General features: G+C 40.3%; 1 protein-coding gene across 1 annotated transcript in view; it reads left to right on the top strand.

The window, feature by feature from the left end:
* LOC138648610 (mucin-2-like) overlaps positions 1 to 17,374 on the top strand; it is a 29,982-nt gene extending 12,608 nt beyond the window's left edge. The window contains exons 4-12 of the mRNA XM_069738397.1: positions 1,938 to 2,309; positions 2,458 to 2,556; positions 2,766 to 2,806; positions 5,168 to 5,296; positions 7,417 to 8,454; positions 8,692 to 8,820; positions 13,092 to 13,146; positions 14,607 to 14,739; positions 17,004 to 17,374. Coding sequence (XP_069594498.1) covers positions 1,938 to 2,309; positions 2,458 to 2,556; positions 2,766 to 2,806; positions 5,168 to 5,296; positions 7,417 to 8,454; positions 8,692 to 8,820; positions 13,092 to 13,146; positions 14,607 to 14,739; positions 17,004 to 17,175 — 2,168 coding nt within the window. The 3' untranslated portion in view covers positions 17,176 to 17,374. The remainder of the gene's footprint in view (positions 1 to 1,937; positions 2,310 to 2,457; positions 2,557 to 2,765; positions 2,807 to 5,167; positions 5,297 to 7,416; positions 8,455 to 8,691; positions 8,821 to 13,091; positions 13,147 to 14,606; positions 14,740 to 17,003) is intronic.
* Positions 17,375 to 22,919: the final 5,545 nt, after the last annotated feature.

The following is a 22,919-nucleotide window of genomic DNA, read 5'->3' as shown; positions in this document are numbered from 1 at the left end:
AAATGAAATATTAAACACTAATTTCCATTAAGATAAACAAAATTAAATGAAATTGTGAATGTATCAAATCTACTACCATAGGTTTAATTGTTCACAAAATAAAGAAAACTTTAATGAAGGCGTTTAGCAACTCTGCCTACATTTTTTTTTCAGATTTATTACAGAAAATCAAGTTTGTAAAGTTAAAGATATAGTGGCGATACAGTAAAGTGTTTATTCTAGAAATCTTGTGACATGCCAATCCCAGCTAGATATGCCAATGTGGGCATGGTAAGGGCGGCACATGGGTGTAACTGGGCATTGTCACACCCGCCCATCAAATTCACCCTGAGTTATACCACTCTTATGGCATAACTTACTTAAGAAATTTATGCCAGCCCCTGGCGGCTCTACATATCTGCTAAAGACGCAAGCTGGGTATCAGATGCATCTGATTCATTAAACATCCCTTAATGAATCAAGTCATTATGCGCTTCATTAATACTGGTGTGTGCTATGCCAGTCTTAGATGGGTGGTCTGAAGTCAGACTAAATTCCATTCTAAATCCCTATCTAATTAATTCCATAACCTATGTTGTTTTCTAATACACTAGTATTAAAACTTCCCTTTCCTTTTCTTACTACAATATCAAACAGCTTTTCTATTTTTTTCCTATTTCCTGTGTGATGATGCTTCATTTGAGAATCCCAGTGAATGCTGGGATGCTCAAACAAAGCATCATCATAGCAAGGGGCAGAACATGTGGTCACTGTCACAACCACTGTCTCCTCCCTGAAATGAAGCATCATCATAGCATTGGGAAGAGGTTGCAGTCACTGTCACAACCTGTGTCTCCTCTGTTATGACCTGGTGGTTAGGACAATAATGGACCTGGTGGTTAAGAGCACACGGAATGACCTGATAGTTACTAATAATACAGGACAAGCTCTGGGACGTGGGAACTCTGCTGACCGCAATCCCTAATCCTATCACACACACTAGAAATAGCCGTGGATTGCTCCTAACGCTCCCTATGCAACTCGTCACAGCCTAAGGAACTAGCTAGCCCTAAAGATAGAAAAATAAAGCCTACCTTGCCTCAGAGAAATTCCCCAAAGGAAAAGGCAGCCACCCACATATAATGACTGTGAGTTAAGATGAAAATTACAAACACAGAGATGAAATAGATATAGCAAAGAGAGGCCCGACTTACTGAACAGACAGAGGATAGGAAAGGTAACTGTCTCTTCCCTGAAGCAAAGCATCATCAGAGCATTGGGAAGAGGCTGCGGTCACTGTCTGTCTCCTACCTTAAATGAAGTATCATCATAGTATTGGGAGGAGGCTGCGGTCACAGTCACAACCTCTGTCTCCTCCCTGAAACGAAGCATCATCAAAGCATTGGAAGAGGCTGCGGTCTCTGTCACAACCGCTTTCTCCTCCCTGAAATGAAGCACCATCAGAGCATTGGGAAGAGGCTGTGGTCACTGTCACAACCGCTTTCTCCTCCCTGAAATGAAGCATCATCACAGCATTGGGAAGAGGCTGTAGTCACTATCACAACCGCTTTCTCCTCCTTGAACTGAAGCACCATCAGAGCATTGGGAAGAGGCAGCGGTCACTGTCACAACCTCTGTCTCCTCCCTGAAATGAAGCATCATCAGAGCATTGGGAAGAGTCTGCGGTCACTGTCACAACCGCTTTCTCCTCCCTGAACTGAAGCACCATCAGAGCAGGGAGCAGAGGCTAGCAAGGCTCGTTAAATAGTTGATATTGACTTTTAGCATTGCTGTTTCTTAGATTTAGAATTTAATACAGAAATTTATGTGAAAAATTCTATTAGTTTTCATGACAATTGTTTTTGCAGTTATATGTCTTATAAATAAATTACTAAATTAACTATGATATATTTTAACTCATAAGATCTGATTATTAATCATACTGGACTAAATTACAGGTGAATTCATCTATAGAACCGCAGATGCTGATGGCTGTGAATATTACGCAATCTGCAATTCTGTGTGCGTCACAGATAGACATACTGGACCATGTTCAACTACAACTGGTGGTCCAACATCAACTTCCAGTATTTCATCAACTTCAACTACTACAGGAACAACTGCAACATCATCAACCACAGCCATCGAATCCACTCCCTTTACATTGTCAGAAACAACTTCAACACCATCATCAACAGCAACTGGAACTTTTACAACCCCAGTGTCCACAGAAATCACATCAACCATATCATCACCAACTGAATCCACCCTGTCAACAACCACATATACTACAACTCCATCAACAACTCCAAATGTTTCCAGCACCACACGTATGTGTAATTCTTTAATTTTCTCAAACTATAATCGGCACTACCATATAATATATCATAAATAATTTGTAAAACATTACTTAAATAAATGCAATATATATTTTTGGGATTTTTGCATTGTTTAAAAGTTTAACTTTTTTTCTCGCAGCATGTGGACTCTGTCAGTGTCAAATGCCCAAATGTGACCCGGGCTTCAAAGTGGCTACCTTTACTCCTCCAGGTGCCTGCTGTCCGAACATCACTTGTGGTAAGAATGATTTATATAGTTGGAAACCTTGGTAGTGCCAATTTAGAAACTATAAGCATCAAATAACTAAATATTATTCAAAATCATATAACTATGAAACATAGTTGAAGTTTTGGGGGGTCGTAAGTATTGTGAATATTTGAAATGGACAAATTTTAGTCCTATGTAAGTTTACTAAAGCATGAAATAACTAATATGCTATTTTATAGTACCTGAATCTGTCTGTGTGGTGGGAAATGAGATATACCAGGTAAGAATTCTGTTTTTCACTATCTATCTATCTATCTATCTATCTATCATCCATCATGTTTACCTATAATACAAACTGAAATTGAAAAGAGAAGTCAAAAACAAGATGTATTTATAAACCCAAGAACCATAACTTTTCTATTTTTTATCTATATAGCCGTATAAAGGCTTGTTTTTGAGGGATGAGTTGTAGTTTTGAATGACCATCCATTTTGCCACACAACGTACCAAAAAAACAGGAACAATATTCCAAGTGGAATGAAATAGTGAAAAAGTATAATTCCGCAATTTTTTTTAGTTTTATTGTAGGACATTTATTGTATGGTAAAAATTACCAAAAAACATGATTCTTCGAGTCAGTGTGCCTCCTTTGAAACCGTACTTGCCTATAAGGAAGTCACATTTGTATTGATATGTGTGGGGCTGCTTCACACCCTTTATTTTCCTTTGGCATCCCTCCTCATTTTTTTCTGCAGTATTCTCTTTGTCAATATTTATATTCTTTACGTATTTATTCATCCATTGCTATATTACTTATTAGTATATTTTATCTTTTTCATTTACTATCTTGCACCTTCTTGCGTTACACATGAAGATAATCGAATATCGAGTGGAATTGAACTCTACTTGAGTTTTACAAAAATCTGCCAAAATGTGGATACACATAAAAACACCTTACCCATCTGGTCCTCCCCATCACCCGTCTTGTCCTCATTGCACTTTTATCATCACAACTCGCACTGAAGGCCCAGGAGGTTTCTGTGCATGCGCACATATGGTTACTCACGATGTGATGATTATAAGGATTTTTTTTTTTTTACAGCTTATGTTTATTATGTTCTTGGGTTTGCAAACTGAATGTTAGGAGTCGAGTTTCCTCTGCTGCACAGGGGGAATCTCGATCCGTCTCCGCTGCGGTCTCCCATTCTCCTCCAGCCGCAGTGGAGTCTGCTCAGCAGGGACGTCGCTCCCAGCGTCTCGCTCAGTCTGACTCTGTGCGAAGAGTTGCTGCTGCTTCTCCAGTCTCTGCCATTAAAGTCAGTGCTGGTCAGCAGCGAGCGGACTTCTCTGGGACTAAGTCCTTGTCTGCACGTACTGAGCATGCCCAGGGTAAGATCTCCCGTTGGAGATCGAGGGTCAGGTGCTCAGGCTCTGCGGCACATTCCATTGGTCCTCTTGGCAGGTCTTGGAAGGGCAAAAGTGCTGTAGCCACTTCCTGTGCTGCAACTATATAAACTGCGCATGACCGCACGGCCATGCGCTAGTATTGTCTCATAACGTTATATGTGTGTGTGTAGATGAATGTATGTCGATGGATGAAAGCTCCTAAATATCCCTCCCTAGAGTTGTTGTCTGCTCGCGGATGTTGGTAGCTATCTAGCGCCCGACTAATCATCTACACGATACACACATTACAGCGTCCTCTTGCTGTGTCCGCCTGTATGGCGCCGTGCGCTTGCCTTGCACTTTCCATACCCAAGCCAGTGTGGTTGGTGGCGTCCATCTGTGCAGCATTGCTCGCACTCCTGTGCATTTATATATTTAAACTTAGTTTCCTAACACACCCAGTTGTGGTGTAGTGCCAGCGAGGGTCTAATCGGACTTCAATCCCAGTTGGGGTTAAGTACGCTGACTACTCGCTCGCGCTTTAGGTGCGGTACCGCGATCCTGTGACGCAACAGGATTGCTCCCTTCACGCTGGGTGAGGTTGAACCCACGTGTATATACTTTAGTGTACCGCCATATAGTCTGTATTTACTAGCAGCAGGTTTTCACCTGCACGGTGGACCCCGGACTGCGAACGCATCTATATCACCTTTCTTGGTGCGTTCCGCCAGTCCTAACACTGAAGTTCCTCGGAAAATCTCCGCCGATAGACGAATTAAAATTTTAGACTAGACTTTTACCCGGCCTTACCAAATATGATTTTTGTTAATTATTTCTTTATATTTAATAGAATGTGATGCCACTTTTTATATTTTTTTACCTACTTTTTATTTTTCTAGAAACTTTGTTTTTTGTGATTAACAGAAGAAATGGTATTGTTCATTGTTGGAGAGCAGGATTAAAGGGCCTTAACAGTTCATGATCTATGAGGCCTCAAAATGTCTAAATGCCCCCCTTCTTTTAATTCAATAGAGATTTGGATCTCTATTCGATCACTACCTGTAAACTGTAGGGTCTTCAGCTTTTTGTATTAAAATTGTTTGAGAATAATATACTGATGAGCCAAATGAAAGACTACTTCCCTTATATATAAACTTCCACAATGTGTGAGAATCAACTGTATATTATAATGGTTAGGATACATACTAGTCTTTTCTGCTAAACAGTAGACTGATATAATGTTTTTTTTCCTCAGCGTGGCTCAATTATTCCACAACCAAAGGGTTCCTGCCAGAAATGCACATGTTCTTATAACATGGACAGCAATTCCCAGTTTTATGCCGTTGACTGCCAGCCGATCAAATGTCAGACAAATTGTCAGAGTGTAAGTACATTGCCTTACTCTTTCGTAGTTTGAGCCGAATGTCATTGTGATCCGATTCTTTTGCATGATGAGATGTTTCACTCGCAGCCACAGACATGGATGGGTGACTGCGATCCGATTATCTGAGAAAATAATTGCAGAACTGTAATGCCCCATAGTCATAGTGGAAAGTCTTTACAAACCCAGAACTATGCAGGACCCTTGAGCCATGAATTGAGAAACCAATGGTGGTCTTCATATACACAGAATTGTGCTAGCCTAAAATGCATTTTGAGAGGCATGACCGTTCGAGAGTACATTAGAGTCCTAATAAAGTTTATACAAAAAATATATGATTTCAAACGGCACAGTATTTGTAACTGCAATTTTACATTTACTAAATCTTGCCTAGAGATGCATACTTTACTTCATCTCTTCAACCTATCACTAACAACTGGTGTTTTCCCCTCAAGCTTTAAACATGCCTCCATCACACCTATCCTCAAAAAGCCCTCTCTTGACCCATCCTCTGTATCTAGCTATCGCCCTATATATCACTTCTCCCCTATGCCTCCAAGCTACTGGAACAACACGTTTACCTTGAACTGTCCTCCCATCTCTCTTCTTGCTCCCTCTTTGACCGCTTACAATCAGGCTTCCAGTCACAGCATTCCACTGAAACTGCCCTAACTAAGTTCACCAATGACCTCTTAACCGCCAAGAGCAAACGACACTACTCTGTCCTCCTCTTCCTGGACCTGTCGGCTGCCTTTGACACAGTGGACCATTCCCTATTATTACAGACCCTCTCATCCCTTGGCATCACAGACTTGGCCCTATCCTGGATCTCATCATACCTAACAGACTGGACATTCAGCGTCTCCCACTCACACACCACCTCCCCACCTCGCTCCCTATCTGTCGGAGTCCCACAAGGTACAGTCCTTGGGCCCCTGCTCTTCTCCATTTACATGGCTTTCAGTATTATCTCTATGCTGATGACACACAGATCTACATCTCTGGACCAGATATCACCTCCCTACTAACCAGAATCCCTGAATGTCTGTCCACTATTTCATCCTTCTTCTCCGCTGGATTTCTCAAACGTAACATGGACAAAACAGAATTCATCATCTTTCCCCATCTCACGCGACCCCCCGACGAACCTATCCATTACAGTAAATGGCTGCCCACTCTCCCCAGTCCCACAAGCTCGCTGCCTCGGGGTAATCCTTGACGCTGATCTCTCCTTCAAACCACATATCCAAGCCCTTTCCACTTCCTGCTGACTTCAACTCAAAAATATTTCACGAATCCGTTCATTCCTCAACCAAGAATCTGCAAAACCCCTAGTCCATGCCCTCATCATCTCTCGCCTTGACTACTGCAACCTCCCGCTCTGTGGCCTCCCCTCTAACACTCTCGCACCCCTCCAATCTATTCTAAACCCTGCTGCCCGACTAATGCACTTTATTAATTCTTAATACAAAACCTAAAATATATTAAATAATCGACATCACACCAACAAGAAGAAAAACACCCAGGGGGGGTGCCTGCCCCTGGACTGGCCTATCTCAACCTACCTTTTTGCGGAGGTTGGCACCCTAGACCTGCGCAGTGGCGCCCCCGCTCCTCGAAGGCTCTCCCTGCTCACCCTGCTGGGCCCTATAGTGGCAGGGAGTGAGGAAGATGGTGAATGAGTAGGTGAGAAAGAAAAAGAGGTATGTATGCAGTCTTATGGACTTTTTGTTTCTGTACAGGCGACTGGAACAGTTATCCTATGCTCGTTTAGCTAGATAGATACTCTGATGGTTCAAGCTATGATTCAAACTGTCCTCAGTTATATTAGATGTTGCCAGTATCTCTCTAAAACTACAACTATTCAGCTAGATGCTATAATATGATCAAGGATGTCTTGACTTGTTTTTATTATGTATACCCCATCTCACATGTAAAGCACCATGGAATAAATGGCGCTATAACAATAAATAATAATAATAATAATAATAATAAATAATAATTGTAGTTTAAATGTTAGCTTATGTATTATATTAGTTGCAAATTGGCATAATTAGTATTTAATATATTTGGAAATAGTTTGTAATATTTGAAGTTCTGTAGTAAATTTTATTTCAATGTAGGGATACACATATAAAGCTCGAGTTGGAGAATGCTGTGGAGAATGTATTCCACTACAATGCACTATGACTATAAGCAGTACTAGTACGGGATCAACAAGTGGCTCCTCAACCAGCTCTTCAGGAGGCTCAGCAAGTGGCTCCTCAGGCAGCTCTACAGGAGGCTCAGCAAGTGGCTCCTCAGGCAGCTCTACAGGAGGCTCAGCAAGTGGCTCCTCAGGCAGCTCTACAGGAGGCTCAGCAAGTGGCTCCTCAGGCAGCTCTACAGGAGGTTCAGCAAGTGGCTCCTCAGGCAGCTCTACAGGAGGCTCAGCAAGTGGCTCCTCAGGCAGCTCTACAGGAGGCTCAGCAAGTGGCTCCTCAGGCAGCTCTACAGGAGGCTCAGCAAGTGGCTCCTCAGGCAGCTCTACAGGAGGCTCAGCAAGTGGCTCCTCAGGCAGCTCTACAGGAGGCTCAGCAAGTGGCTCCTCAGGCAGCTCTACAGGAGGCTCGGCAAGTGGCTCCTCAGGCAGCTCTACAGGAGGCTCAGCAAGTGGCTCCTCAGGCAGCTCTACAGGAGGCTCGGCAAATGGCTCCTCAGGCAGCTCTACAGGAGGCTCGGCAAGTGGCTCCTCAGGCAGCTCTACAGGAGGTTCCAAAGACAGTGCAACAGGTAGCTCAGCAAGTGGCTCCACAGGCAGCTCTACAGGTGGCTCAGCAAGTGGCTCCATAGGCAGCTCTACAGGTGGCTCAGCAAATGGCTCCACAGACAGCGCAACAGGTGGCTCTACAGGCAGCTCTTCAGGTGGCTCAGCAAGTGGCTTACCAAGTGACTCAACAAATGGATCATTGGGTGGTACACCAAGGAACACAACAAGTGGCTCAACAAGTGCTTCATCAGGTGCATCATCAATTAACTCAACAAGTGTTTCAAATAACAATTTGAGTGGATCAACAAGTGGATCAACATCAGAATCAAGTGGCTCATCAAGTGGATCAACAAGTGGTTCATCCAGCAACACACCAGTGATCTCAGCTGATGGCACCACTGTTAATATTCCAGTAAGTAAACTCAATAAAAAAACATATATAATACCCTAATAGAAAAATAAGCTCGCCAATTAAAATAATATGTTTAGAAATAGCCATAGAATTTCTATATTAGTTTACATTATGTGAAATTATTTTTAGGGGGTGTGGTGCATGGTGGGTATGAAGATATCATTTAACTTTGAGAACAATAGAAATTTGATAAATGTTTAGACATTGTGTTACAGTGTGCGCCTCTTTGTTTCACAGATCGGAGCTATATTTCATGTACCAAACAACAGCTGCATCTACTATGAATGCAATGAGGAAAATGGTGTGCCTGTGCTGACAAAAGTGCAGAAATTCTGCCAGACACTGGATTTAGCTAATTGTGAACAGGTATAGTTATTTTTTTGTTTTTGTTTTCAGTATGTATCCTGATTTTTATAGTATTGCAGTAGAACAATCAAGAAACACCCTAAAGTTGTCCCAGTCCATTAGTCTCCCCACTAGCTAGTTAGTAGATCATCAATGTATGGATAGTATATGCTTCTTTATATTTGTAAGCAGAATCTACAAAAAGACTAATAACTGAGAGCTAATTTGTAAAAACTTTCTAAATCATAGTATAAAAACAAGAAAAAGAAGCGCACATAGAGTAATACCTTCAGGTGTCGCAATCACGTGGACCCCCACAAAACAGACTCACCTGGTCTGGTTGTGACAGGTCACAACTCCCTTGGATCAGCACGTATGGTCGCAGCAAGCTCCCGGCAAGCAGAACAAATCCACATGGAGAGAAGTAGAACCGGAGAATAGAAGCCGCGCAGACCACAATAAAGGTATCAGAGTTACACACACACTCTGTTTATTAGCCTACGCGTTTCGTGGCCAACAGGCCACTTCATCAGGGCATCAAGATTCATCAGTAAAAACAGGTATATATACCTACAAATACAATCAAAAAAATATACAAACATGTATAAACCCCACCTTCTTACGACATCACTTCTGGTGAGAACGCCCACTTTAAATCAAAAATTTATAAATACACCCATAACATTAATTACAAAACATTAAAATACATAAAACACAATAATCAATCTTTAGAACTACAAATATTAATCAATAAATAATGAAAACAAATATATATAAACATTTCTGGTATCTAGATCAACCAGGATCAGAACTCACATATGAAGAAACCTAAAAACTATCCTCCAGAGAATAAACCTCCGTCTTATACCACTACACCACCTGGTGGTCTTAGGTGAGGGCAACTATTTATCCTGGATCCACCAGTTAAACCCATTCAAGACGCTATCATATGTTGACCCATAATAAAGGAAAAACAAACAAAGGGCCCATCACAAAGGAATAAGCACTACAAAGAGACTATGGACCTCAGTGCTCCCCATTTTTCATGAACTCCGGTGGTTAACTGGTTTGAGGTGCTGCTTATTCCTTTGTAGTGTTTGTAGACCTCTAGATCATATGGGTTCATATCCGAAAAGAGTTGTGGAAATTGAGCATATGGGAACCCATTCTTTCCCTTACTTTTTTACTTCATATTATGTGATGTTGTTACCTTATATGAGCCCTTTGTTTGTTTTTCCTTTATTATGGGTCAACATATGATAGCGTCTTGAATGGGTTTAAATGGTGGATCCAGGATAAATAGTTGCCCTCACCTAAGACCACCAGGTGGTGTAGTGGTATAAGACGGAGGTTTATTCTCTGGAGGATAGTTTTTAGGTTTCTTCATATGTGAGTTCTGATCCTGGTTGATCTAGATACCAGAAATGTTTATATATATTTGTTTTCATTATTTATTGATTAATATTTGTAGTTCTAAAGATTGATTATTGTGTTTTATGTATTTTAATGTTTTGTAATTAATGTTATGGGTGTATTTATAAATTTTTGATTTAAAGTGGGCGTTCTCACCAGAAGTGATGTCGTAAGAAGGTGGGGTTTATACATGTTTGTATATTTTTTTGATTGTATTTGTAGGTATATATACCTGTTTTTACTGATGAATCTTGATGCCCTGATGAAGTGGCCTGTTGGCCACGAAACGCGTAGGCTAATAAACAGAGTGTGTGTAACTCTGATACCTTTATTGTGGTCTGCGCGGCTTCTATTCTCCGGTTCTACTTCTCTCCATGTGGATTAAATCATAGTATAGACAGTATTTCATCATTGCAGAAGTAAATGCAGACTGCTCACATGACCATACCGTGCCTATCACTATGTTGGTAGATGTGCAGAAGGTTTTACTGTAATTTAGATAATATTTTATCACCTATAGCTACAGAGGAAAACTGGCCTATTAATTCCATTTCTGTTATAAAAACAGAAACAAAATATTTTGTGCAGGAGCCAGACTAGTGAAATTACAGACAGGAATGGTTAATTTTAAGCCTACGTTCCCAAGAAGTGTCTGAACTGTGGACCTCCCATCCTGCTAATCTCAAAACAGCTCCTATCAACTAATGCTGCAGATATATTTGTATCATGTTCATGAGATTTCTTTGCATCTCATACTCTATTCTGACATTGTAAAATTTATGCAAGCAAATATGTAGTAGAAAATCCAATGTGTATTTGCACAATGGAAACTTAACCTAAAGGGAGTAAATAGCTTTCTGTCATTTTAATGGAAAAATAGCTTGACATGTCCTGCCCCCTCCAGGGCCACCCAATTTTTTGGCATGGTTTTGTCGAACTCCAACCCCTTTATGGTCTGGTTCCTGACATTGCCCTCCGAAAATCAACCTTTTGCAAGTTATGTATATATATATATATATATATATATATATATATACAGTATATATATATATATATATATATATACATATACTGTATATATATATATATATATATATAAAACACATCTTCTCATTTAAAGATTTTTCTGTATTTTCATGTCATGACTATGAAAATTGTTTATTCACACTGAAGGCATCAAAACTATGAATTAACACATGTGGAATTATATACTTAACAAAAACGTGTGAAACAACTGAAATTATGTCTTATATTCTAGGTTCTTCAAAGTAGCCACCTTTTGCTTTGATGACTGCTTTGCACACTCTTGGCATTTTCTTGATGAGCTTCAAGAGGTAGTCACTGGGAATGGTTTTCACTTCACAGGTGTGCCCTGTCAGGTTTAATAAGTGGGATTTCTTGCCTTATAAATGGGGTTGGGATCATCAGTTGTGTTGTGCAGAAGTCTGGTGGATATACAGCTGATAGTCCTACTGAATAGACTGTTAGAATTTGTATTATGGCAAGAAAAAAACAGCTAAGTAATGAAAAACAAGTGGCCATCATTACTTTAAGAAATGAAGGTCAGTCAGTCCGAAAAATTGGGCAAACTTTGAAAGTGTCCCCAAGTGCAGTGGCAAAAACCATCAAGCGCTACAAAGAAACTGGCTCACATGAGGTCCGCCCCAGGAAAGGAAGACCAAGAGTCACCTCTGCTTCTGAAGATAAGTTTATCCGAGTCACCAGCCTCAGAAATCGCAGGTTAACAGCAGCTCAGATTAGAGACCAGATCAAGACCACTCAGAGTTCTAGCAGCAGACACATCTCTACAACAACTGTAAAGAGGAGACTTTGTGCAGCAGGCCTTCATGGTAAAGTAGCTGCTCGGAAACCACTGCTAAGGACAGGCAACAAGCAGAAGAGACTTGTTTGGGCTAAAAAACACAAGGAATGGACACTAGACCAGTGGAAATCTGTGCTTTGGTCTGATGAGTCCAAATTTGAGATCTTTGGTTACAACCACAGTGTCTATGCGATGCAGAAAAGGTGAACGGATGGACTCTGCATGCCTGGTTTCCACCGTGAAGCATGGAGGAGGAGGTGTGATGGTGTGGGGGGGCTTTGCTTGTCACACTGTTGGGGATTTATTCAAAATTGAAGGCATACAGAACCAGCATGGCTACCACAGCATCTTGCAGCGGCATGCTATTCCATGCGGTTTGTGTTTAGTTGGACCATCATTTACTTTTCAACAGGACAATGACCACAAACACACCTCCAGGCTGTGTAAGGGCTATTTGACCAAGAAGGAGAGTGATGGGGTGCTACACCAGATGACCTGGCCTCCACAGTCACCAGACCTGAACCTAATTGAGATGGTTTGGGGTGAGCTGGACCGCAGAGTGAAGGCAAAAGGGCCAACAAGTGCTAAGCATCTCTGGGAACTCCTTCAAGATTGTTGGAAGACCATTCCCGGTGATTACCTCTTGAAGCTCATCAAGAGAATGCCAAGAGTGTGCAAAGCAGTCATCAAAGCAAAAGGTGGCTACTTCGAACAACCTAGAATATAAGACATAATTTCAGTTTTTTCACACTTTTTTGTTAAGTATATAATTCCACATGTGTTAATTCATAGTTTTGATGCCTTCAGTGTGATTGAAAAATCTTTATATGAGAAGGTGTGTCCAAAGTTTGGTCTGTAGTGTATATACTGTATATGTATATATATATATATATATATATATATATCAAGAAAAATGAAGGCTGCATACCAATGCATGAAAAAATTGTTCCCAAGTGTGGACCTTTCTCGAGCTTTTGACACGCTTGGGACCGAAATTTCGTACATGGGCCAATAAACTGCAGTTTACATTTTACCATCTGCACCCTTTCTTTTTCAGGGTACTATTAAATATGAAGCTGACGGTTGCTGTCAGACATGTACTCCTAAGCAAGGTAAGAAGCCATTATTTGTTCATGAATATAGGATTATTATGTATTAGTATTAAAAATGAAAATAAATGGAAATTTTAAAAAAATTAAACACCAAAGTATTGTAAATACCTCTACTGACAGTAAAAGACCACTACCAGCATTGTAGATATAGAACACTTGTAAGAGAGAGATCAACCATCAGTCAAAATGTTTACTACTTTAGTATTGATGATGACATATCCTAAGGATAGGTCATTAATGTCTGATCTGTCGGGGTCCGACACCTCACTGATCAGCTGTTATCGGTGGTGGCAGTGGCTCCAGGCTGGAAGTACTCACTTGCTCCGTCTTCTGCTAGTGGCCAAGGCTTGGTACTACACATCTGCCACCTATTCAAATCAACAGAAGGTGGATGTGTAGTCCTCTGCGGTGGCCTTTATCAGAAGATGACAAGCTTTGCAAGTGAGTACTTCTGGCTGCCGTCACAGCTGATCGGCAGAGGTGCCGGGTGTCAATCCCCTGACCAATCAGACATTGATGACCTATCTTACTGATAAGTCATTATCAATGCTAAAGTAGTGGGCAACCTCTTTAATTTGGTAGAACTTGTGGAGACCGCAGAAGTTGCAAAGACATCTACTACTGTACTTACAATAAGTGATTTTATGGAAAAAGTCAAGAAAACTTGCAATTCATACCGATAATAAAGTATAACATTTTTAGAACAATTTTTTCTATCCAGATCTTAATTGTAACCAAGATTTCCTTGTTACCTCATTTTGAATTCCCCAGAACACAACGACAGCAAGAGCTGTGACTTTAAGGTGAATCAGTCACCAGTTGTTTGCTACCTACCCCATCTGAGAGCAGAATGACGTAGGGGCAGTGATCCTGATTCCAGCGATATGTCACTTACTGGGCTGCTTGCTGCAGTTTTGATCAAAACACTATTTTCTCTGCTGCAGATTTAGCAGTTCTCCGAATGCTGGGCCCTCTATAGCCCCGCCCACATCACTGATTGACAGCTTCATGTGTACCCTGTACATAGGCAGAAAGCTGCCAATCACTGGGGATGGGGGTGGATATACACAGCTCATGAATATGGAGGACTACATGGCAGCAGGTTTACTAGTCCTTCATGCTGCTCTCAAATTAGGTGGAAAAAACCTGCTGATGGATTTTCTTTAAGGACACGTTCATAGAAATTACTTATCTATTTATGCAAGTAGTCCGGATGAAACATTCTAGTACTGCATGTGCCCCTGCCCTTAGTTATTTCCAATACCCCTGTTAAACTTCATGGATATGTTTCTTTCTGTATCCGTAATAACTACGTATGTAACTATGTGAGATATTTAGTAAAACAATTATTCTGCACATTTTTCCAGTATACTCTTCCTATAATTGGAAGTGCATTGTTACATTCAATATAAATGTAATTTAATGTAAAATATTTAAATTGTTGTTTATTATTTTTGCAGATGAAGTAGTAAATGTCACCACTGTAGTGGGAGACTGCAGTGCTCGAAAGAATGAGACAGTCTTGAAGGATGAAGATTGTGAGCTGCTTGTGGACCTTACATACTGCGCAGGGCCGTGCATGGGGTCTTCTATGTATGTATTTCATAGACACAAATCTTCAGAGTGGGAAAGGAGGTGGGGGTCCCAAATCAATCCTAGTTATAAATCTTCCCTAGCTGAGGTTTTTGCCAACCTTGACATTCAGAATTATTCTATTACTTATCTATCTATTATCTATCTATCTATCTATCTATCTATCTATCTATCTATCTATCTATCTATCTATCTATCTATCCTCTATTATCTATCTATTTATCTATCTATCTATCTATCTATCTATCTATCTATCTATCTATCTATCTATCTATCTATCTATCTATCTATCTATCTATCCTCTATTATCTATCTATTTATCTATCTATCTATCTATCTATTATCTATCTATCTATTTATCTATTACACTGGTCAACAGCATTTTTGGTGCCAAAGATATTTCATCGAATTTAGGGTAACTTTGGGGTGCTGATTCTGAATATGTCATCAGTTTTGCCAGATTGGCTCAAGTTTTTGAGATTTTTGGTATCTTATTTATAGCACTTGTTGGTAAATGCGACGCATCATCTCATTAATTTCTTTGGATTAGTACTTGAACTGAGCAGTTCTCAATATAGTTTTGTGTTAATTAGTGTTCTAAAAGTTTGTTCATAGCTTGATTTTTGCACTAACTTTATGTTGTTGTCTGTTTTCCAGTGAAAAGCATGAACTCATCAAGAAGAAGTTGTCTTAACGATCCAGACTCATTCTGTTACATTTGTGGTGAATACACACTGCCAAAACATAGAAGAAACATAACAGACTTCGTAAAAAAAAGTGTATTTTGCCTATTTTGGGGTTATGCTTGGGGACCAAGACAAGTTTTGGGCACCACACATAGTGTGCAAAGCATGTATCGAATTATTACGAAAATGGAGCAAAGGACAAAGAAAAAGCTTCAAATTTGGTGTTCCAATGGTGTGGAGAGAGCAAAAAACTCATCATGATGACTGTTATTTCTGTGCAGTGCAAGTGCAAGGATTCAATAAGCATAAGAAACGAAAATGGGAGTAACCTAACATGGAATCTGCAAGAAGGCCTGTCCCTCATTGTGAAGATGTGCCTGTACCTGTGGTTACCATGTTACCTGACCTTCCCCCACCTGATGATGATGAAGTGTGTATTGGCAGTGTGTATTCACCACAAATGTAACAGAATGAGTCTGGATCGTTAAGACAACTTCTTCTTGATGAGTTCATGCTTTTCACTGGAAAACAGACAACAACATAAAGTTAGTGCAAAAATCAAGCTATGAACAAACTTTTAGAACACTAATTAACACAAAACTATATTGAGAACTGCTCAGTTCAAGTACTAATCCAAAGAAATTAATGAGATGATGCGTCGCATTTACCAACAAGTGCTATAAATAAGATACCAAAAATCTCAAAAACTTGAGCCAATCTGGCAAAACTGATGACATATTCAGAATCAGCACCCCAAAGTTACCCTAAATTCATTAAAATATTTTGGACACCAGAAAAATTTTTTTTTTTGTTGACCTGTGTTATCTATCTATCTATTATCTATCTATCTATTATCTATCTATTATCTATCTATCTATCTATCTATCTATCTATCTAATATCTATCTATCTATCAATCATCTATCTATCTATTATCTATCTATCTATTTATCTCTCTATTATCTATCTATCTATCTATCTATCTATCTATTATCTATCTATCTATCCATCTATCTATCAATCATCTATCTATCTATTATCTATCTATCTATTTATCTCTCTATTATCTATCTATCTATCTATCTATCTATCTATCTATCTATCTATCTATCATCTATTTATCTATTATCTATCTATCTATCTATCTATCTATCTATCTATCTATCATCTATTTATCTATTATCTATCTATCTATCTATTTATCTCTCTATTATCTATCTATCTATTTATCTCTCTATTATCTATCTATTTATCTATCTATCTATCTATCTATCTATCTATCTATCTATTATCTATCTATCTACCTATCTATTATCTATCTATCTATCTATCTATCTATCTATCTATCTATCTATCATCTATCTATCTATTATCTAGCTATCAATCATCTATCTACTGTATCTATCTATCTATCTATCTATTATCTATCTAATATCTGTCTATCAATCTATCTATCATTTATCATCTATCTATCTATCTATCTATCTATCTATCTATCTATCTATCTATCTATCTATCTATCTATCTATCTATCTATCTATTATCTATATATCTGATATCTCTGTGTCTTTCCTTCTAGATATTCCATGGGACTACAAGCAATGAATCATCAATGTTCTTGCTGTTCAGAGCTGGAAGTACAGGATAAGACGGTCCAACTGTTGTGTAAAGATGGAACTTACAAGAGCTTTACCTACCCCGACGTGGTCAGTTGTGGATGTGTTGGAGCGTTTTGCAAACCTTCCGCGTAATAATCAGAAATTCACTACAAGACAACTGAAAAGCTAAAGCAACATGACTTGCATAACTGTAACCTGTCTATGTAACTAGATAATTGTGGCTTTCACTAAATATTTATCTCGTAGTTTATATCATAGATTCTTAGTGTAACTTGTAGTATTAGACTTTAATTTAGAATAACGTAAAGTTACTGCAATTAGAAAAGTCTATGATCAGGATGATAACCCAACTTTACCTGTAGTGTAATTTTTAGTCACTGTTTTACAAAGATAAGGACTCTACTAGTCATTGCATTAACCATTGACGTGTTAATGAGAATAAATATTTAGAGAATGTCTCCAAATGTTGATACTTTTTAATTGTTATTATAGACAGTAATAAACTTTAGAGTTAAAAGCATTTATATCTACTTGATTCATTTATGGTTATGGCCCGGTTCACAAATACAAACCTTCTTACACACCCTATGCTTTGGAGGACAATGAATATCAATGCCTTATACTGAAACCCCTTCCATTTCAGTGGAGAATATGTAATGCTACATTTCCCCAGCGGGGGCGATGCAGTGGATAGTAAAAGGAAGTCCACCTGTGCGCAACCTAAGTGTCACACAGTATATACACTTTACCTTTTCTGAAAGACCACAAAGGCTGCAACACAATTAAGTAAGAAAAAAAAGTTAAAAAAAAACAATTAAGTAAGAGGCGCCACTAACCAAACACCATTAGGACCAAATAGATCTCCAAGCAAGTCATGGACAAAGTCGTTGAGAAGGTAAGTCACGGTTAGGGTATGAAAAAAAACCCAATCTCTCATGATCTCCCGAAGCACCATCAAATCCATTATCATCAAATGGAAAGAATATATTATCACAAAAAATCTGCCAAGAGATGACCGCCCACCAAAATTCTCAGCCCGGGCAAGGAGTGCATTAATCAGAGAGGCATAAAGGAGACCAAAGGTAACCCTGATGGAGCTGCAGAGTTCTCAACAAGGGACTGGAATATCTGTCCATACAATCACAATAGGATGTACATTCCATTGAGGTGACATTTTGAGTTTGCCAAAAGACACGTGGGAGACTCCCCAAATGTATGGAGGAATGTGCATCTGATTTTTCATTTCATTTTTTTCTTTTCTACATTTTAAATCTCTACTTTTTTTCTCTCTGTTTTATTATAATAAAGAGTACCCTATACACAAGCCCCACACATTACACGTGTAAAAGCACCACTTACACACACATCCCCAGGGTTTGGGGAAAAAAAAATAAAAATGGCCCATTCGTCAACAAGGCGCTATTCACCAGAGGAGGCTTACGCCATCCTTGCGTCCGGATTCATTCCGGATTTCAGCAGCAGCTCAGGAATCCAGTTTGACACCATTGGCCTCACTGAAATTGACTTCTTCAAATTCTTTTTCAGTGATGAAATAATAAATCTTATGGTGGCCCAGATGAACCTGTATGTCCAACAATTTTTCACCTAAAATCCCACGTCATCATTCGCCAGATGGACCCCCGTAAATGCAGCAGAGATGATGACATTTTTGGGAATTTTTCTGCATATAGGCATAATAAAGAAAACAGAGATTTGTCAATACTGGAGTACTGATATTCTTTACAGTACACCGGTATTCCGCATGGCCATGACAAGGAAAAGCTTTGAAGGGATCCATAAATTTTTGCATTATAATGATAATGCTTAGTGTCCTCCCCGAGACGATCCTAACTTTGATCATCAATATAAAATTCGGCCAGTGGTTGAACATTTCAGCAGAAAATTTGCTGAGGCGTACATACCCCTGAGGGACATCGTTATTGAGGAATCTCTCGTTCACTTCAAAGGGAGGCTAAAATTCCGACAATACCTGCCCAGTAAGAGCTCCAGGTATGGAATAAAGCTGTACAAACTGTGTGAGAGTACCTCAGGGTACACCCAGAGATTTAGGGTCTATGAGGGGAAGGACACCCAAATTAACCCCCTGAATGCCTCCCCCGTCCTGTGGGTGAGTGGGAAAATTGTGTGGGAATTGCTGCACCCACTGCTGGATAAGGGTTATCACCTCTACATTGATAATTTTTACACCAGCGTCCAACTCTTCAAAGCCCTCTCTGCCAGAGGTACAGATGCACGTGGCACCATGCGAAAAAAATCAGCGAGGCCTCCCTAAGTCGCTATTTGGGCAAACACTGAAAATAGGGGAAAACAGAGCCCAATGCAACAACAACATGCTGGTGGTCAAGTATAAGGACAAAAGGGATCTCTTTATCCTGACCACCATACGCCGTGACAACAGCACCCTTGTCACTGTTCGTGGGACCACAACACAAGTGCCAAAGCCAGATTGTATCTTGGATTACAATCAGTACATGGGGAGGTGTGGATGTTAGGGCTAGCGGAACGCACCAAATAATAAGATAGGTAGAATAAGGTGCGTTCGCAGCCCGGAGTCCACCATGCAGAGATGGAACCTGCTGCCAAGTAATGACAGACTATATGGCGGTACAATATGAATACAAACGGGTTAACTTCACCCTGTGTGAAGGAAGCGAACCCTATTAAGTCACAGGGCCGCGGTACCTCACACAAGAGCGCAAGGAAGGAGTCTCCGAGCTCAGTCCTAAGACTTGGGATCTGAGTCTGTGTAGACTACTTGCGGTCGACACCGCAACTGGGGTGTCAGCGTAACCAAAATAATAACAAAGGAATGCACGAGAGTGCGTGCGGTGCCACACTGGTGGACGCCACTAACCACCCAGGCTTGGGTCAGGAAAGCGCTGTGAAAGCGCATGGCGCCGCACTGGCGGACACAGCAACTAGACGCTGTAATAGTGTGTAACGTGCTGTTGGATACGTCGGGCGCTAGATAGCAATCACACCTTCCGCGAACAGTCATCCAATAGGGAGGGTTATTTAAAGAGCGACTTTCACTCACAACACACACACGTTTACAAATGTACACTAGCGCATGGCCATGCGAGCCTTAAATAGCTGCAGCATGTATAGGACCTTTCAAAAGAAGGACCAATGGAATTGCTGCAGTACCTGAGCATGTGACCCTAGATCTCCACTGAGAGATCTTGCCCTGGGCATGCTCAGTGTGCAAAGCAGAACTTAGTCCTAGTACCTACAGGACCTTCAGTGAGAAGGACCAATGGAAGTCGCTGCAGTACCTGAGCATGTGACCCTAGATCTCCACTGAGAGATCTTGCCCTGGGCATGCTCAGTGTGTGCAAAGTGGGACTTAGTCTCAGAAGCATCTGCTCGCCACTGCCCAGCACTGGCTTCAATGGCAGAAGCTGGAAAAGCAGCAGCAGCAACCCTATGCACAGAGTGAGACTGAGCAAGACGCTGGGACCGACATCTCCGCTGAGCAGACTCCACTGCGGCTGGAGAAGAATGGGAGACCGCAGCAGAGATGGTTCGAGATTCCCCCTGTGCAGAGGCAGGAACTCAACACCTAACAGTGGATCTCTCAGATCAGGTCCTCCAACCATGCAGTGCCATGCAAAAAGCCAAAGTGTGGCACAAAAAAACTGGCAGTGCACATTGTACAGATGGCAATGTACAATGCTTTTGTGCTGTTCCGCTCTGCAGGCAATACGGGGACCTTCCTTCAGTTTCAGGAGGTAGTCATCAAGGCCCTAATGTTTGACACTCAGGGAGGTGAGGGTCCCAGTACTTCTGAATCTGCTAGTGCCAGTATTGTCCCAGGTCAACATTTTCCAGGACAGGTTCCCCAAACAGCGAGGACAGGACGATCACAAAAACGGTGCAGAGTATGCTCCAAGAGGGGAATCCGAAAGGACACAATTTACCATTGTGAAACCTGCCCTGAGAAACCTGACCTTTGCATTAAGGATTGCTTCAAAGCATACCACATGTCCACAAATTATTAAAATTTGTTTATACCATGTTGACACAACACACTTTTATAAATCTGATGTACCCCACACATCTTACATATAACACCACATTATAAATTCATACACCAGTAAAACAAAAAGCATTATAATATTACAATAAAACTATGCCTCTAGATAAATTCCTTCAGGGTTGTAGATTCCAAAATTTTTTATTTTCACAGCTCTACGTTCTAAACTTCTGTGAAGCACCTGGCAGTTCAAAGTGCGCACCACACAGCTAGATAAGTTCCTTGAAGGCTCTAGTTTCCAAAACGGGGTCACTTGTGAGGGGTTTCCACTGTTTAGGCACATCAGGGGCTCTGCAAAGGCAACATGACGCCTGCAGACAATTACATCAAAATCTGCAATCCAAAACGTCACTCTTTCCCTTCTGAGCCCTGCAATGCACCCAAACAGTGGTTTTCCCCCACATATGTGGTATTAGCGTACTCATGAGAAATTGCACAACAGAACATCCTTTGTGGTCCATTTTCACTTTTTACACCAGTGAAAAAAAATCGTTGCTGAAAAAACAATTTTGTGGAAAAAATGTGATTTTTTATTTTCACAGCTCTACGTTCAAAACTTCTGTGAAGCACCTGGGGGTTCAAAGTGCTCACCACACAGCTAGATAAGTTCCTTGAAGGGTCTAGTTTCAAAAATGGGGTCACTTGTGAAGGTTTTCCAATGTTTAGGCACATCAGGGGCTCTCCAAACGCAACAAGGCATCCGCTATCAATTCCTACCAAATTTGAGTTCAAAAAGTCAAACGGTGCTCCTTCCCTTCCGAGCCCTACTGTGTGCCCAAACAGTGGTTTTCCCCCACATATGGGGTATCGGCGTACTCAGGAGAAATTGCACAACAACGATTGTAATTCATTTTCTCCTTTTACACTTGTGAAAATAAAAAAAATGATGCTGAAAAATAATTTTTGTGGAAAAAATGTGATTTTTTATTTTCACGGCTCTACGTTCTAAACTTCCGTGAAGCTCCTGGGAGTTCAAAATGCTCACCACACAGCTAAATAAGTTCCTTGAAGAATCTAGTTTCCAAAATGGGGTCACCTGTGAGGGTTTTCCAATATTTAGGCACATTAGGGGCTCTTCAAATGCGACATGGCGTCCGCTATCAATTCCAACAAATTTTGCGCTCAAAAATTCAAAATGTGCTCCTTCCCTTCCGAGCTCTGCCGTGCACCCAAACAGTGATTCCCCCCCTCCCCTACATGTGGGGTATCAGCGTACTCAGGAGAAATTGCACAACAACTTTTGTGGTCCATTTTCTCCTTTTACAATTGTGAAAATAAAAAAAATTGTTGCTAAAAGATCATTTTTGCTACTAAAAAGTTAAATGTTCATTTTTTCTTTCCACGTTCCTTTAGCTGTGAAGCACCTGAAGGGTTAAAAAACTTCTTAAATGTTGTTTTGATCAGCGTGAGGAGTGCAGTTTTTAGAATAATGTCACTTTTGGGTATTTTCTATCATATATACCCCTGAAAGTGACTTCAAATGTAATGTGGTCCCTAAAAAAAATGGTTTTGTAAAATTTGTTGAAAAAATGGGAAATCGCTGGTCAACTTTTAACTCTTATAACTTTCTAACAAAAAAAAATTTTGGTTCCAGAACTGTGCTGATGTAAAGTAGGCATGTGGGACATATTATTTATTAGCTATCTTGTGTGATATGACTCTCTGATTTAAATGCATACAATTAAAAGTTTAAAAATTGCAAAATGTTCACAATTTTGCCAAATTTCCATTTTTTTCACTAATAAACGCAAGTCACATTGTGGACATTTTACTGCTATCATAAAGTACAATATGTCACGAGAAAATAATCTCAGAATCA

The sequence above is a fragment of the Ranitomeya imitator genome, chromosome 9 (assembly GCF_032444005.1).
Source record: "Ranitomeya imitator isolate aRanImi1 chromosome 9, aRanImi1.pri, whole genome shotgun sequence".
In the NCBI taxonomy this organism is placed as follows: domain Eukaryota; kingdom Metazoa; phylum Chordata; class Amphibia; order Anura; family Dendrobatidae; genus Ranitomeya; species Ranitomeya imitator.
The sequence above is the reverse complement of the archived record's forward strand: the minus strand, read 5'-3'. Positions and strand labels throughout refer to the sequence as shown.